A 16,777-nucleotide genomic window follows, 5' to 3' on the forward strand; every position below is an offset into this window, starting at 1 on the left:
CATTTACCCTATTTGTGCCAGCTCACTATTAAAAAGAACAATATTATAATATAAAAGTACATGTTTTAGGGATACATTTACAAAGTATTTTTGTGACAGATATAGAGCTATATACATATACAATTACAAATATGCATATGCATTTTAACCAGAACTTACCAGTGCAACAATAAGTTTTCTTACAAGACATATTTATCATTCCATTACAATTCACGAAACCATAAAACCCATAAAATGAATCTTAGGGGATTCTTTTTATTATAATAATATCTGTGTCTGGTGCCTTTTTCTTTATCTTAAAATAGAACAAATATCTTGTGTTCAAACATTTGAAAAAAATTAAACAGCACAGTCTTTCTCATAATAAGAAACAACCAAAGAAAATGTATTTGATTCCTTCTTTTGGATACTGTGTTTTTGCCATGATGCGGAACCAAGTTTCAACTGAATGTTGTGCGTGTTTGCAGCACACCCACAGACGCACAGGCATAGCGCTGCTCTCTTACTGTCCGTGATAGGCTCCATGCAGAAGCCCAGCAGTGCGTGCAGGAAGTCCACGATGTTGTTGAGCGAGTCCCGAGTCACGTACTCCCTCATGGTCAGACGGAACTGCAGCTTGTCCAGCTTGTACAGACGGGTCAGGCAGTTCTGGGCCTGGAACACAGGGCGAGCGAGCAGAGTTTAGGGATTTATCGTTTAACATGCGCTCAGCATAGCCTGAAGCGATACTGTGAATGGGGACTATAAGAAAATAATTGCATTCTATATAAAATATGTATCATTCAGTTGATCGATATCATCGATGTCAGCTAGTTTGGTTCGGAAAGCTGACTAAATGAAATGGAAATTAATCTTTTCTTTTGCTGCTAACCACAGGTGTCCAGAAATTTGCTCTGTGGACTGTCAATTAACTTCACCAAGCCATGCAATGTTCTGAGAATTAATTAATAAAAGAACATGACAAAATAGACGATATTATGTGATAGAATGAATAAAATAAAATGACTTAAATCATTCCAAGTGCAACAAAAGCCTGTTTAACTTCTGATTGCAGTAAACTGTGGGGTCTGCTGGCTGTCAGTGTGGCACATTAGGCTGGGCTGGACGCCCGAGGGTCTCACCTGCAGACGCAGCCGGTCGCCTGACAGCCCGCGGTGGCCCTCCCCGCAGCCGTACGCGCAGCCCAGGGACTTGACGATCTTAATGAGCATGGTGAGAGCCAGGCGGTGGGTACTGAGGGAGGAGCTGGCCTCCTGCGCGGGTGCGGTGGGGAAGGGGGGGGGAGTACAGAGGAAGAGCTGATCAGTGAGGCATAGCAATTAGCCAAATGTTCAAACTGTTAGCTCCAGACAGCTGCTCTCAGATTTACATGAATGAAATTTTATATTTAGAGCATGAAAGTAATAAAGTGAGCCAGTGAGCCAACTGGAGCAAATAAAACTGGAAACTAATTCATAGAAGTCAAAGTCAGTCAGATGAAAACATCATCATAGAGAAAATAAAGTTGGACAATAATTAGTGGTTTGTCACAAAAGTCACAAAGTTTGTCACACTAGTCACAGGATTACACAGTACAGTAAAAAAGGCGTGCGTACTTTGCTGTCTTTCTCCTTGTTGTTCTTAACGTCATCGCCGTTGCTTCCCCCTCCGCCTCCACCTCCGCCTCCTCCTCCACCACCTCCGCCTCCTCCCCCGGAATCCCCACCCCCTCCAGGCGCCGCCCCCGTACTGCTGGACACGCCCCCCTGGGCCCCACCACCGCTCTGATTGGCCGCCTCTTTGGAGCGGGCCTCATCGTTCTCCTTGTCGTCGGCCTTGGCGGGCGACTTGCTGGCGCAGGGCACCACGCCCAGCTGCAGCAGGCACTCGATGATGTTCAGAGCCACGTCGCAGATGCGCGAACTGATGTCATGGGTCAGCACAGCGTACAGGGCCCTCAGGATTGCCTTCAGGGAGAAAGAGGGGGCGAATGTCACACTGTCAGTTCCAAATGCACCATTAATACCATTAACTACAATAATAACAATAATAATAATAATAATAATAATAATAATAATAATAATCATCATCATCATCATCGTGGATTACATTTATATACTACCTTTTGTGGTCTCAAAGCGCAATAAAAGGAGGCAGAGCTAATCAATGTGTAGCACCTATCAGCCCATCTGCTAACCTACACAATTTTAACTGAATGAAGTAAAGTGCATCACTCAGTGTGCTAACTGCTTATTTACAGCTTACCGCTTCTCCACATTACAGCATGAACTGTTCAGTATCAGTTCTGCTAAACCCTTTCATCAGAGAATTGTGTGTGCACAACATGTAATTACTGTTTACAACAACACCAGCTGTTTATAAGTAAGTCCAGCTGTTACAGTCACCAAACCACTACATCGCACTTTGCCACAGACCTGATCAATTAGCAACAACCAAGAGACCTCACAATGAGGTCCAACACACTCCTGTCCCCCAATACCCCCAATATGATGCAAGCTTTTTCTGAATAGCAGCCCCCCTCTCACAGTGAGGTCCAGCATGCCGTTCTTCAGGATGAAGCTGCTGGCCCCCTCGATGCTCTCTCCCTCCTCCATGCAGGAGTAGTTGATGCAGGAGTCAGTCAGGCTGCGGGGCAGGTTGGCACAGGCCAACGGCTCGCTGGGCATCTCGGGCATGGGCACGGGGTTACACAGTCGCTTCATGTGCTCCGTGAAGAAGTCGGCATAGCCCACATTGAAGGATGCCACCGTGGTGTTGAACGTCGCCATGGTGATGGTGGAGATCTGTGAACGCACTAGCAGAGAGAAGAGAACTTGTTTTTTTTCTTCAACAAAATTCAATTCATTTAGCAATGTTATGCCTTTTTTATAAGTCAACATTAAGGGCAAATTTTAACTGACTCTTGGCTTATGTGTCTAGTAGTTTCAGATGGTGGAGCTAGAAGAGATTACATTGCATACAACACGGCTCTTGGCTTGAAAAGTCAGAGTAAATTACACGTATAGCAGTTACAGAGAGGGGGACAGTCAATGCTTCAACAGCACTCAAACACATTTGCCCTGTTAAAGCATTGTGCTGTTGAAGCACACTTTCTCTCGTTTTCACTTGTAATCACTGCTAACACAACCAGCACTGAAACACAATGGCTTGGGACAGTGGGATTGAGCAGTCTTTATGTTTTAGCCACAACAGATTTAGCAGATTTAGCAGATTTAGTGGTACAGCAGATTTAGTTTAAAAGACTGCTTGAGAGAGTGATCATTAAGTGAACCCTCAGACCGTGCAAGAGAATGGTCTTTGAGTCTTAGTCATTATATGGAACAGCAATTTTACAGTTTTATTGACCAAGAGACAGCGGTTTTTCAGCGAGTCAGTGACCATGTGAAAGAGCAGCCTTCATGGGTCATTGACCATTTTACAGAGCAGCCTTTTATGTGTTAGCGACCGTGAGACAGAGCAGTCTTTGAGTGTCAGTTACAATGTGATGGAGCAGTCTTTCAGTGTCAGTTACAGTGTAATAGGGCAGTCTTTGAGTGTCAGTAACAGTGTAATAGCGCAGTCTTTGAGTGTCAGTTACAATGTGATGGAGCAGTCTTTCAGTGTCAGTTACAGTGTAATAGGGCAGTCTTTGAGTGTCAGTAACAGTGTAATAGCGCAGTCTTTGAGTGTCAGTTACAGTGTGATGGAGCAGTCTTTGAGTGTCAGTAACAGTGTAACAGCGCAGTCTTTGAATGTCAGTTACAGTGTGATGGAGCAGTCTTTGAGTGTCAGTTACAGTGTAATAGAGCAGTCTTTGAGTGTCAGTAACAGTGTGATGGAGCAGTCTTTGAGTGTCAGTAACAGTGTAATAGCGCAGTCTTTGAGTGTCAGTTACAGTGTGATGGAGCAGTCTTTGAGTGTCAGTTACAGTGTAATAGAGCAGTCTTTGAGTGTCAGTAACAGTGTAATAGAGCAGTCTTTGAGTGTCAGTAACAGAGTGACAGAGCAGTCTTTGAGTGTCAGTTACAGTGTGACGGAGCAGTCTTTGAGTGTCAGTTACAGTGTGATAGAGCAGTCTTTGAGTGTCAGTAACAGAATGACAGAGCAGTCTTTGAGTGTCAGCTACAGTGTGACGGAGCAGTCTTTGAGTGTCAGTTACAGTGTGATACAGCAGTCTTTGAGTGTCAGTTACAGTGTGATACAGCAGTCTTTGCGTGTCAGTTACAGTGTGACACAGCAGTCTTTGAGTGTCAGTTACAGTGTGATAGAGCAGTCTTTGAGTGTCAGTTACAGTGTGACACAGCAGTCTTTGAGTGTCAGTTACAGTGTGACACAGCAGTCTTTGAGTGTCAGTTACAGTGTGATACAGCAGTCTTTGAGTGTCAGTTACAGTGTGATACAGCAGTCTTTGCGTGTCAGTTACAGTGTGATAGAGCAGTCTTTGAGTGTCAGTTACAGTGTGATAGAGCAGTCTTTGAGTGTCAGTTACAGTGTGATAGAGCAGTCTTTGAGTGTCAGTTACAGTGTGATAGAGCAGTCTTTGAGTGTCAGTTATAGTGTGACACAGCAGTCTTTGAGTGTCAGTTACAGTGTGATGGAGCGGTCTTTGAGTGTCAGTTACAGAGTTACACAGTGTGCACCAGGCTGTTCTTTACCCTCCTTGACGGTGTTGTCACTGTGGCTGTTGGCGTGGTCGGGGAGGTCCCGCAGCAGGGTGTGGTGGGAGTGCGAATGTTTGGCGCTCAGGCTCTCCACATCGGCGGAGGTGTCTGTGCTGCCGCGCCGGGTGAATTTCCCTGGACAGAGGAAACACCACCACACGCATCATCCTTCACACTGTCCACACACTGGCCCAAACGCATTACTCACCCCCCTCCCCAAAATTAACCAGTCCTCAAACTGTAGGCCGGGACCACTGGTGAGCCTTGGGAAAGATAGAGGTGTGTCACAATCTGCACATGAAAAAAACAGCCTACTGTTTATAATAAACTTCCCACTGACATTCCCACCAGTGAAACTAAACACTGCACTTGTTACATGCACTGTACTAGTTATTAGAACTTCCCCCTCATTCTCTACATTTTCTGATCTGGTAGCTTTAGCGTGTCATGTGTGCACACATCTCCATCTGCCTCATCCCCTGCTGATCACAGTACATTAACTTCATTTGGCGGTTTTCCTCATTTATTTAGCGGACGCTCAAGTAGGATATTGTAACCCAGTTTACATGCACCTGGGACATCCAGCTGTCCCTGGGGTCAATATTTAACCAATCTACAGTAATCCACAAACAGACACAAATGTGAGATGATAGATGCAGTGGTAAAGGCCATTATCAAATGAACAAGCTCAGGTTCACTTGAGCGCTGCACAGAGATTTAAAGGTGTACACCAGGAGGGTTCACATGCTATCCTGGGGCCCCATCTTGAGTGATGTTTTTCTTTCCAGCCATAGCTGCAAATCATGGTCTGTAATGAGCCATTCTTTGACTCTTACAGGATGACTCACTCTCAAAAGCCACAGTATCTAGGAAATTGATATTCATAAGCTATGAAGAATGAATACCTCACATTCATTCAAGGGCTTTCTAAGGAGTCAGATCAGTTCTTTTGCAAAGAATGCTTTTTCTGTAATAATTCCTCTAGAAAGAGGTTACAATACTTTCAAATAAGTGTGCTGAAGGAAGAGATATGCACAAAGGTTGGACTACCGGTCAAGAAACTGGATGGAAAAAAAACACATCTCTAGAGCAAATCTTTCTGATTGGTTCATACAAGACAGAGATTGACCGCACAGCGTTGCTCCACCCCTCCGTGAGGTTTGAGGAGCAGTGGCTGGTGAAGACCGTACCCATGATGGTGGCCTGCCAGCCCCCGCGGTCGAGGGCGCGGCGGTCGTCCCCCAGGCCGGAGAAGCTCCCGAAGGAGAAGGTGCTGCGGGTGGGCGAGACGTCCAGGTGGTCCTCGTGCAGGAGGAAGGGCACGCCCATACGCCGCTGCCGCTTCTTCCCCGTGTGGTGGAACGGGATGGAGCCCTTCCGCTCGCGGTCTTCCCGCCGATTCTTAAACTGAGGGAGAGAGAGAGAGAGAGGGAGAGAGGGAGAGAGGGAGAGAGAGAGAGAGAGAGAGAGAGAGGGAGAGAGAGAGAGGGAGGAGAGAGAGAGAGAGAGAGAGAGAGAGAGAATGAGAGAGAGAGAGACAGAGATAGAGAGAGAGAGAGAGAGAGAGAGATTGTCATTATTATGATTACTAGTCTAGATTACAGTTGAGGTTCATATTATTACTTGTCTAAAATATTATTAGTGAGGTGAGACAGCTCATAGGTTAGGTGAATTGGTCATACAGCTCATGCAGAAGGAGTATGTAGATGTGAGGGCGCATACAGTTGGTCAACAAAAGAAAGCAAATGTGTGTGTGCGAGTGTGTGAGCATGTATGCGTGCGCCTGCGCGCGTGTGTGTGTGTGTGGTTTCTGTATGTGTGTGCATGCTCTCACCTTCTTGAAGATGTTCATTCCCAGGTCAGAGGCTAGGTCAGGGACGGCCTGTCTCCTCAGGTTGGTCATGGACACCCTGGCGAAGGTCTCGGAGCTCAGAGACTTCTCCTCCTCATTACACTTCAGGGTCATGTCCTTTTCATTGGAGGGGGAGGGGGATAAGATATAAAGATACCCAGAATTTAATCCCCAGCATCCTTTGAAGGACTGGAGCTCAGTGACGATCAACAGACATTCAATATTCACTGACACTATTCAATATTCAACATTAATTTTAATATTCAAAAACACATATTTCCCATGAGTTTGGTACAATTACATTGGACGTATCCTATCCACTCAGCTAGTCTTAGTAAAATGGACAGACGATGTCGTTGAGCCATCGTGCAGCCCGCTGCAGGCCCGTTACCTGTGTCTTGTGGGTGTTCACCAGGGAGGGGGTGGCTGCCACCATGGAGCTGCTGCGTGGGCGTGGCAGGGGCGGGACTAGCGGCTCGGGGGGCCTCTCAGGCTTCTCCTCCAGGATCTGGCGGAGCCGCTGTAGGTAGTACATCAGAGCCCAGTGCACGCCCTCCTCCGTCCAATGGGGCTGCAGCAGGCACCGCAGGACCGCCACGTCAAAGTACGTCCCGTACCGAGCACGCTGGGCCAGGGGCACGGAACTGCCTACGGAGGGCAGCACCCTGGGGATGAGAAGGAGCCAGAGATGAGTCAAATTAAGGGGTGGAGAGGAGGGAAAAGGTAGACAGGTGGTAAAATATCAGGTTGTAAAAGCAAGGAAGAGGGAGACTGATCTACCTCTCTCTTACAGGAAAGCAGATGAGTAGAAATCAGAGGATTGAGATAAATCTATTTTTATGCAGATTGAACTGCCAGACAAATATTCAATATATGGTATTTATATATTCAATTTATTTTGTTTAAATTGTGGTTGCGCAAATAAAAAACAAGTATGTTAAAATATATTTTACCAGTAGATTTGAATGTATAAATATCATCCAAAACTATTTAAATATAGTCTGAATTTCTTCAGTGAATAGGCTACCCTAGAAAACAGCATAAATTAGAACAACTGGTAGACTATTAAAACAGATTAAATTACATTTGCTCATGTGACCAGATCTTTGCAAGCCTGCTGGTTTCAGCCTGAATTATTACAATTAAATAAACGATTCTACTGTAATTGTACTGTAATGCATGGACCTAATTCTGGTCCTGAGATAATTCTCGTTTGTGATTTTCAGACTGCTACAATGGAGTCACTGTTCATTTCATGAGAAAAATTAATTTGACTGAAAAAGCGGAGACTCAAATCCCTGCGCACTTCCTGCTCGTCTCAAAACGCCGCCTTCTGTATGTGAGGGCACTGAGAATGAGCAATCAGCGGAAGTGCGCCAGAGCAGCGCTGAAGGTCAGCGCTTAATGCCCGGCATTAGTGCTGGAGCACAGCCGCGCACAAAAAGCAAATGGAGATTTCCACTGAGTGTGAGGGAGGGGGAGGGACAGCGCAGCAAGTCATCTTCTGACGGGGAATTTTTATCAGAGACGAAAGACGCCTCAGACAGCTGGCGACAACGTTAGAAATATCTTGCATCATATTAACTGGTTGACACCATGCACATGCGCACACACACACACACACAGCCTTGATGTTGTGACAGGTTGTCATGGTAACAGAAGTGACAGCACAACAGCGTCAACCCCCCCGGTGTTAGGGTGCTATGCGGCAGGGGTTGCCATGGCGGCAGCATCAGGACCAGCACCAGCTGCAGTCACGGCGGGAGCAGGCAGGCAGGCTCAGGCCGGCAGCGATGATGTGGACCTGTGTGCAGCAGCACTGGCTGCGTGAGCTGCATTAATGAGCAGAAACCGCAAAGCAGCAAAAGAATCATACAGCTCTGGATCACGTACATGAAGCACAGCACTGTCTACTGCTGCACAGAGGTGTACATGACTACTGTTACTGCACAGAGCTCTACATGAGTACTGTTACTGCACAGAGCTCTACATGAGTACTGTTACTGCACAGAGCTCTACATGAGTACTGTTACTGCACAGAGCTCTACATGAGAACTGTTACTGCACAGAGCTCTACATGAGTACTGTTACTGCACAGAGCTCTACATGATACTGTTACTGCACAGAGCTCTACATGAACTGTTACTGCACAGAGCTCTACATGAGTACTGTTACTGCACAGAGCTCTACATGATACTGTTACTGCACAGAGCTCTACATCAGTACTGTTACTGCACAGAGCTCTACATGAGAACTGTTACTGCACAGAGCTCTACATGAGTACTGTTACTGCACAGAGCTCTACATGAGAACTGTTACTGCACAGAGCTCTACATGAGTACTGTTACTGCACAGAGCTCTACATGAGTACTGTTACTGCACAGAGCTCTACATGAGAACTGTTACTGCACAGAGCTCTACATGAGAACTGTTAGTGCACAGAGCTCTACATGAGTACTGTTACTGCACAGAGCTCTACATGAGTACTGTTACTGCACAGAGCTCTACATGAGAACTGTTACTGCACAGAGCTCTACATGAGTACTGTTACTGCACAGAGCTCTACATGAGAACTGTTACTGCACAGAGCTCTACATGAGAACTGTTACTGCACAGAGCTCTACATGAGTACTGTTACTGCACAGAGCTCTACATGAGTACTGTTACTGCACAGAGCTCTACATGAGAACTGTTACTGCACAGAGCTCTACATGAGTACTGTTACTGCACAGAGCTCTACATGAGTACTGTTACTGCACAGAGCTCTACATGAGTACTGTTACTGCACAGAGCTCTACATGAGAACTGTTACTGCACAGAGCTCTACATGAGTACTGTTACTGCACAGAGCTCTACATGAGAACTGTTACTGCACAGAGCTCTACATGAGAACTGTTAGTGCACAGAGCTCTACATGAGTACTGTTACTGCACAGAGCTCTACATGAGTACTGTTACTGCACAGAGCTCTACATGAGAACTGTTACTGCACAGAGCTCTACATGAGTACTGTTACTGCACAGAGCTCTACATGAGTACTGTTACTGCACAGAGCTCTACATGAGTACTGTTACTGCACAGAGCTCTACATGAGTACTGTTACTGCACAGAGCTCTACATGAGTACTGTTACTGCACAGAGCTCTATAGCTGCTGCAGAGGGCTCTACATTACTGCAAAGAATTTCTTGTTACTGCTGTAATTGCACAATTCTACATTGCTGTGCGGTTTTAATATGGCCAGTAAAACCAGCTCATAAACTGTAGCTCCCCGCAAGCTATTACTCTCCTTGTCCTGCAAATCCTAACCTACTTAAACTCAAATGTTATTTTTAATGTGGTGCAAGTCAACACCATGTCTCTCAAGCTCACTGGACCTGCAAGCTGCAACACAGGGCTGAGTCAGACGTGTGAATAACCCTCCCCTCCCCATACTCTTAAAGAAACACATCTGAGTTCCCTTCATGCCTCAGACATATGCAGTGGTCTATCTAATGAAAGCAACATTAAAAGCAAATGCTGGAAAAACTGAATTCAGTTGTCTTATAAAAAGGTTTTTAACTGGTATTTTAAAGGTCCAGAAAACTGGATTTGACTTGTGATTATATTCCCCAGAAGTGACAGTTGATTATCTCCTTTCAGGTTTTTAAACCAATTTTAACCACTAAATTGGATAATTGTGACCTGACAGCAGACAAGGACAGGGTGGAGGTGTATCCCGCACTGATTAACATTCATATCCATAAGAAACATCATATGTAGACCATTCTTCATCGCTAGCTATGTAAGAGCCAGTTAGAGCAGATTGTCTCATGCAGTAACCTTACACTTCCAGGCAAAACAAAAGAAAGCAACATAAACTAGGCTTTACCATCGTATAGTTAAACCTGTAGATCATAAAATGTGTAATAATTCTGTAACACTGAGCTACTGCACACTAACATTAGATTCAACGGCAGCCTCAAACTCCAGACATTACGCCCAAATAAAGAATGTTGATTCCTCATGTCTAAGCTTGAAAGCTATTTAATTGTCGCTAGCTAATGGTAGGCCTACTTATCGATCCACCTTGTTCGGCAACGAGTTCTGGCCGAAAATGGGCACTGCAAATTCTAACTGTATGGGTTATTGTTACATGAGTTCCAGATTTTTGGGAAACTAAAAAAAAGTGTATTGCTTTCTCCACATTCAGAGAAGGAGCAATGCTTAGGCATTTTCAACTTAGCTTGCTCTACCCACAAAAATGTAGGGACAAGTGTCATTTACATACTGCATATAGTAAGTATTTCCCTGAATATTGAAAACGGAATTCTTTTGTTAAATTGCTAATACCCCACCCACTGAAAACCTGGCATTTAGCCCTGGGAAAAGTCAAGCCAATTTCAGCATGTTTTCTTTTTCTTTTTTTGCAAGAATCATTTCAAAATATTTCTCGGCACATTTCTGTTCATTGAATGTACAGTACCTCGTTCCTAACTTTCCCAGCTGTGACTATAAAAGTGGATATCACCTGTAACTCCCTTTATGGCTGGATTTCTGTTAGAGAAATTCATAAATATTTCCCTGCAGGACTAAGCCAATGCCCTGTGAATACACTTGACTCCCGCCCCTCCACAGTCATTAACAAACTAAGTCACGTGAGGAGACGTGCATATTCCCCAGAGCTCAGGGGTTTCAGCCTTCCTCTCTACTGCGCTAATGAAATGATTCATTAGTTTCATCAGCCGCTTATCAAACCAGGAAGGCCCCCGTCACATGACCAGCTTCTCTCTCCTCTCTCTGACTGGTGGAATAGGTGTGAGGAACAGTGACAAAGATGGAGAGGAAATCAGACACGAGGAAGAATCGCAGTGACTGCTCCAAGCAAGCTGATGCAAATGGTTTACTCCCACTGTGGATAGACCAGAATTAACCTACTGTTTATTAGCATTCTGGAAAAATATCTCAGCAAGCCCGGCATTGACATTTCTTTCCTTATATATGCCATATTCATTACACTCAGTACACTGTAAATAAAATACTAATGATAATGAAAAAAGGGAATATATTGAGTGATCAATGCTATACAACACAATAGGCTGTATAACTCCCACATTCACATTCATATCATAGTTGCAATATATGTAATTGAGAGCTTTATTTTAAATATAACATGTTCTCATTGTGCTAACTCCATGTGCTGTGTTGTTGGTCACGTCTTCTTGAGTGGCCTTCCATTCATGTGATGTATCTTCATAAATTTTTTGAAAAAAAAAAAAAAAAAATTATTATTATTATTATTATTATTATTATTATAATTAACAGCATCACAAATAGGTGTCTCTTCAGGAGAATGGGACTAGGTGCTATAGAAATGTGGAAGCAAGGAGCAGACTGATTTATTCATGAGCTGATTCAATTTTGACTGAGGTTCGGCTGACAGACACCCAACCTCGCACTTCCACTGGAAAAAAAACCAAAACATGCCTGCATGCCTGCCAGTGTGTGCAGCACATGCACTGGTGCGTGTGTGTATGGGTGTGGGTGTGTGTGTGTGTGCGTGTGTGCGTGTGTGCGCGTGTGTACGCATGAGCTCCCCTACTTCTTCTGCTGAACACCTCTTTCTCTGGGACCTGGCTGGGAAGGGCCACCTCCTTCCACAGAGTTGCCACGGCGACAGCTCTGCCCACCTGCCCCTGGGGAGGAGGAATCTGATTGGGCAGTTTCGCACACCACCTGGAACCCCTTACCGAGACAACAAGAGTGATTGATTAGGGCAGTAAATGACTTCAGCTTTCCGCAGTGCGCTTGCAAAGAGGGGTTATGACCGCAGGGAAACTTAATTAGGAAGCAGCATTGATCACTGCCTGAACACTCACCATGGGGCCAGGGTTGCTGGACCCACAGGGACTGCACTGGTTGCTGGTGGGGGAGTTTCTCTTGGCTAAAAATAGCAGGAACACAGCAGATAAAATGGATTATATTTGATATAATGATAAGAATGGAGGAAGAAATACATTCCAACTCATTAGCATCTGCTTAATGTGGTATGAAATATGACCATTTTCATGAGTGAAAAGAAGAGGACATTAATATTCTGCTGATGAATTGGGTCATATTTCCAAACAATACAGAGATCCTGGTAACAGCAATGAACTTATTTTGTTTAACATTTAAAAACAGTAGCAGAAAAACAGAGTAAACATAAACATGAACAATGTCACGAGAAGATAATGCTAAAAAATAAATGGAGAAATTCACATTTTCAAAGCTTACAATAAGGTTATATTCCCTTGAATATGGCCTTACTTGATCAGTTCATAATGCTTTGATTTAAATGAGGTAATTTCAGTTATTTTCCTGGAATGCCAAAATGGTTTAGTGAGACAAGGAAACCGTCAAGTAACAAGCAACACGTTGCTGGCACAGGTGTGAGAAAAAGCTGCTTAAAATTCACAGTACAGACACCACACTTTTTATAGAGAGTGGATTTTTGACAATTTTAGCATTTTTTCAAAGCACGCCAGGAGTTTCAAGAGATATTTAAGAGTCCATCATCAGTCTCAATTTACTGTAAAAATTACCTTCTGGGAAGTGAACTGGAATTGTGAGGTGGAGGAACAGACTTATTCACCTGTGAGCTCAGGCTACATAGCTGCAGGTGACTCACCTGTCACAATGTTGCGCACAGGTTTGATGAAAGCGGAGAAGGCAGGAACATCAGGCTGACGATGCTCCCACATTGGCTGCCAGATCACTAGGCCACTGGCCAATCGGAAGGTCAGGTCAGACTCCTGTAGGATCCACAAAGTATAATATACTGTGATGTCACTGAGGACAAGAGTGGGCAATCAAATTCAGCATGACATACTTCACTAGATACCAAAATTATGAAAGGCATTGTACATAAGGTGTCTCACTAAGGTAAGGCAAGATACACAATGCTTGGGAACATTTGCTTTCATGATTTCAATTATGATTGGCGCAGTAGGCATTATTTTAACATACAATGAGTCAAACTAAAACTGAAACTCCAAAAGCATGTGGTGTCCCTCCCTATATTACTTGCAGGAAAAAGTGACATGAAAGCATAAATATGAAACTGATAGAAAACATGATTGATGATTTAATATCTGTAAAAGTTTATAAAAATCTGCAGTATATACCAAAATGAGCTATATTTGATACTTCATTTTCAATTGCATGTGTATATATGCACATTATGTATGCATGTTTATAAAGTATTTGACAATGTCATTAAACATTGTTAATATTATATTACCACTTCTTTATACATGACACCTAATAAATTTAGTGTAATGAAGCAGCACAACAGAGAAATATGATCCTCATCAGTCAGAGGGAAAGCCAGGGCACCCAATCAATCTCTGCACTGTACAACACCACCCTCATTTCTACAAGGATCAATAAGGATGGTATCTCTGGTGACAAAAGTCATGAAGCAAGGAGCAATAGGGGGAGGGAGGGCAAGAACCTTGATACGGCCGACGAGGGGGGCAAAGAGGAAGACAAAGAGCTCCACGGTGGACATGCTCTTATGGAAGAATTTGGCACGGGCGTGTTCGTCCTCGTCCAGGGAGCCGGCGCTGCAGCGGGGTCCGGGGCGGTGCTGGGGCGCCGGGGGGGAGCCCGGGTTGCCCATGGGCTGCAGGAAGGCACTGCTGCTGCTGCCCCCGCCCCCGCCCGACCACCTGAGACCTGGCCCCGCCTCCTGCTGGCACTCCTGGGCTGCGTCCAGTAGCATCCAGTGCAGAGTGTGCAGCAGCTTGGTTTCAGCCACGCCCAGTTTATCTTGGTGCCCTGGAGACACACAAGGGGAAAGAGGTCAAGGGTCAGAAGGATGGGGAAAGAGTTACTTTAAAGCAAAAATCCTTGGGAAGGGAAAATAGCTCCGGTCACACACTCTCAGTAAACACTTTAAAGCTAAATATCCGGTATTTGACCAGATGTAAACAAAAGGTCAGAAGGCGTGATGTCCAGCTCACTTGAAAGCAATCTACAAACACACAGAGGTCATACGCACACAAACTGTGTTTACAATCAAATAAGTCTTCTTTCCCCTCTTCAACCCTGCCCACTCACCCACGAGTACCCAACCTAGTCATACACATTCTAATTCATTAGACACTACCGTGAAATTTCTCCCATTAATTACTTGGAACAGACAATAGGCTACATTGTACCATCAGGACCACAATCTGGACATGTACAAATAATTTAAAAAATAGACATTCTGGTCAAAAACCTGAAGTTTACCAAGGGGATGAAAACAAGCCAGCTCTGCATCACTTTTCATCCCCTCGGCGAACTTCAGCTGACGCCACCGAGGAAAAACAATTCCAAGGTTACAGCAGCTCTAGTTCCAGAATGAGTCGCGTCTGCTTGTCTTTTTGCCTCGCTGTATCTGGGCCATTACAGCAGATAGCTAGCTATGGCAACAAACACTCCATTGAAATCAGATTACAAACCACAGGCTCTGTGGCCCACACCCACACAGAAAAAAGCACCATGCCCAGAAAAGTCCCAAGGAGATTTTAGAATAACAAACACAAGTAAAGGTACATAAATTCTGCAAAAGTCAGCAGTTGCATGGAAAATTATGTGTTACATATGCTACAATCATGTATTAACTATGCATGGAGCCAAAATATCTGTGATAGCCTAAACTAATCTATAACTAATTAGCAACCATAAGCATGCACAACACAGCATTTTATTAGACTTAATAGTGTATTTTGAGACATTGGTCACCTTTTTTGGCTGACCTACTGCTCACATTTCTACCAGCTATGTTCTATCATTATGCACTCCGTACCAACAAAATCTAAAAAACATTTTACACAAGCAAATTATAAGGTTTCACAGGTATTGAAATGATTCTTTCTTAGTTTTCTCAGCAATTTAGGATGAAAAGAGTCCCACACTCTTCTATGGGTCACTCTGCCAATAAGCTCTTCTATGTTTTACTTCAGAATTACTACTTGTGCAGCAGGTAAAGAAAAAAGTGCCAGACTGGCTCCATAATCCCTGTACCATGTTTGCCCAGGTCATCACCGCAAAACAAAATTGAGCTCTCAATTGACATATTCAGTTACATAAACATAAACGTAACAAGCCCTCAAAAAATACACACATCGAATCACAGTCAAGAGGAACAAACAGGTGTATCACACCAAGCCCTATAAAAACAAGCGCAAGAATCACATGACACTGCAGAATCGTCAATGCACCAAAGCACTGCTAGGTCTATCGTTAATCACAGAAACCTGCCGCTCTCTCTGGGCATGCTCAGAGACCTCAGTTCTACTCACTCCTCTGTAAGGGATGGATAGCCTGTGCTGGGGCTTGGAAGGGGAGCACAGAAAGAGCCTTACCCAGTTTGTTGCGGTTGGACAGCAGGATAGCAGTGCAGTGCAGCACGTGTGGCAGCGCCGTTTGGACCAGGTCCCAGCGCGACACACTCTGGATGGCCTCCGACAGCACCGGAGAGAGCCCGTGGAGCTTGTTCTCCACCAGGACCCGCTCGAACGACTGCCAGGGAAAGGAGAGGGTTTCATATTGTACTGCTACTCTATGTACCAATGTGAACCTAATAATGCCACTCCATGACAGTTATGGACAATACTCATTCAAATATCTTTTTAAATGAACAGTTCACATGGTGTTATTATCATATCAGTACAGGCGTTTATCTAAAACCATGTGCACAATATTGTATGCCACTCTGGATAATTGCATCTTACTGTACGACCATTCTTAATTTACTGTGAACCACTGAATATTTTTGATTATATTTGGGCGGCCAAAAGTTTAACAGTCAGATAGACAACACTGATGGAAGAGTGAGGCTACCATGCATTGTCAATGTGTGTCTCGTATTATAAGCTAATCAAATAATGAATCCATCTATTCTAAAATAATCATTGGTTTCATGAAGCTATTCACTGACATTCATCTCAGATTAATTTGTTTCATCCATTTGTTTTCATCAGTAGAACAAGGGCATCATCCATTCAGACAAATTGCTAGTTCTTTAGGATATAAACTACTGGTCATCAGTGGCAGTTTTGTACTTATTTACCATACATGTTTGTTTAATTGTTCATATTTGCTTATAGAAATTGCCTACACAGACCTATGAAAATGAATGCTTTGGGTTTTTTTTTTTTTTTTTTTTAGAAGCTTACATCATTGATTAGAACAGATCTGCTCAGCATTGCCAGGCTTGTAGTTTAATTGTTTTAGACATGTTGTGAGGGAGCAGCTGATATTTACATTTATGAACTGT

At 44.1% G+C, this 16,777-nt stretch overlaps 1 protein-coding gene across 15 annotated transcripts in view; it reads right to left on the reverse strand.

Annotated features, from left to right (window-relative positions):
- The window catches only part of LOC135240617 (protein unc-80 homolog), a 53,363-nt gene that overhangs the window by 35,324 nt on the left and 1,262 nt on the right, over nt 1-16,777 (reverse strand). For all 15 annotated transcript variants that reach the window (XM_064310309.1, XM_064310313.1, XM_064310310.1 and 12 more), the window contains exons 3-15: nt 15,864-16,020; nt 13,964-14,289; nt 13,139-13,262; nt 12,348-12,412; nt 12,071-12,213; nt 6,884-7,157; nt 6,475-6,609; nt 5,831-6,047; nt 4,635-4,775; nt 2,526-2,794; nt 1,596-1,946; nt 1,122-1,253; nt 507-654 (exon numbers count right to left, since the gene is read on the reverse strand). In XM_064310309.1, coding sequence (XP_064166379.1) covers nt 507-654; nt 1,122-1,253; nt 1,596-1,946; nt 2,526-2,794; nt 4,635-4,775; nt 5,831-6,047; nt 6,475-6,609; nt 6,884-7,157; nt 12,071-12,213; nt 12,348-12,412; nt 13,139-13,262; nt 13,964-14,289; nt 15,864-16,020 — 2,482 coding nt within the window. The remainder of the gene's footprint in view (nt 1-506; nt 655-1,121; nt 1,254-1,595; nt 1,947-2,525; nt 2,795-4,634; nt 4,776-5,830; nt 6,048-6,474; nt 6,610-6,883; nt 7,158-12,070; nt 12,214-12,347; nt 12,413-13,138; nt 13,263-13,963; nt 14,290-15,863; nt 16,021-16,777) is intronic.

This window comes from Anguilla rostrata, chromosome 15 (assembly GCF_018555375.3).
Source record: "Anguilla rostrata isolate EN2019 chromosome 15, ASM1855537v3, whole genome shotgun sequence".
In the NCBI taxonomy this organism is placed as follows: Eukaryota; Metazoa; Chordata; class Actinopteri; order Anguilliformes; family Anguillidae; genus Anguilla; species Anguilla rostrata.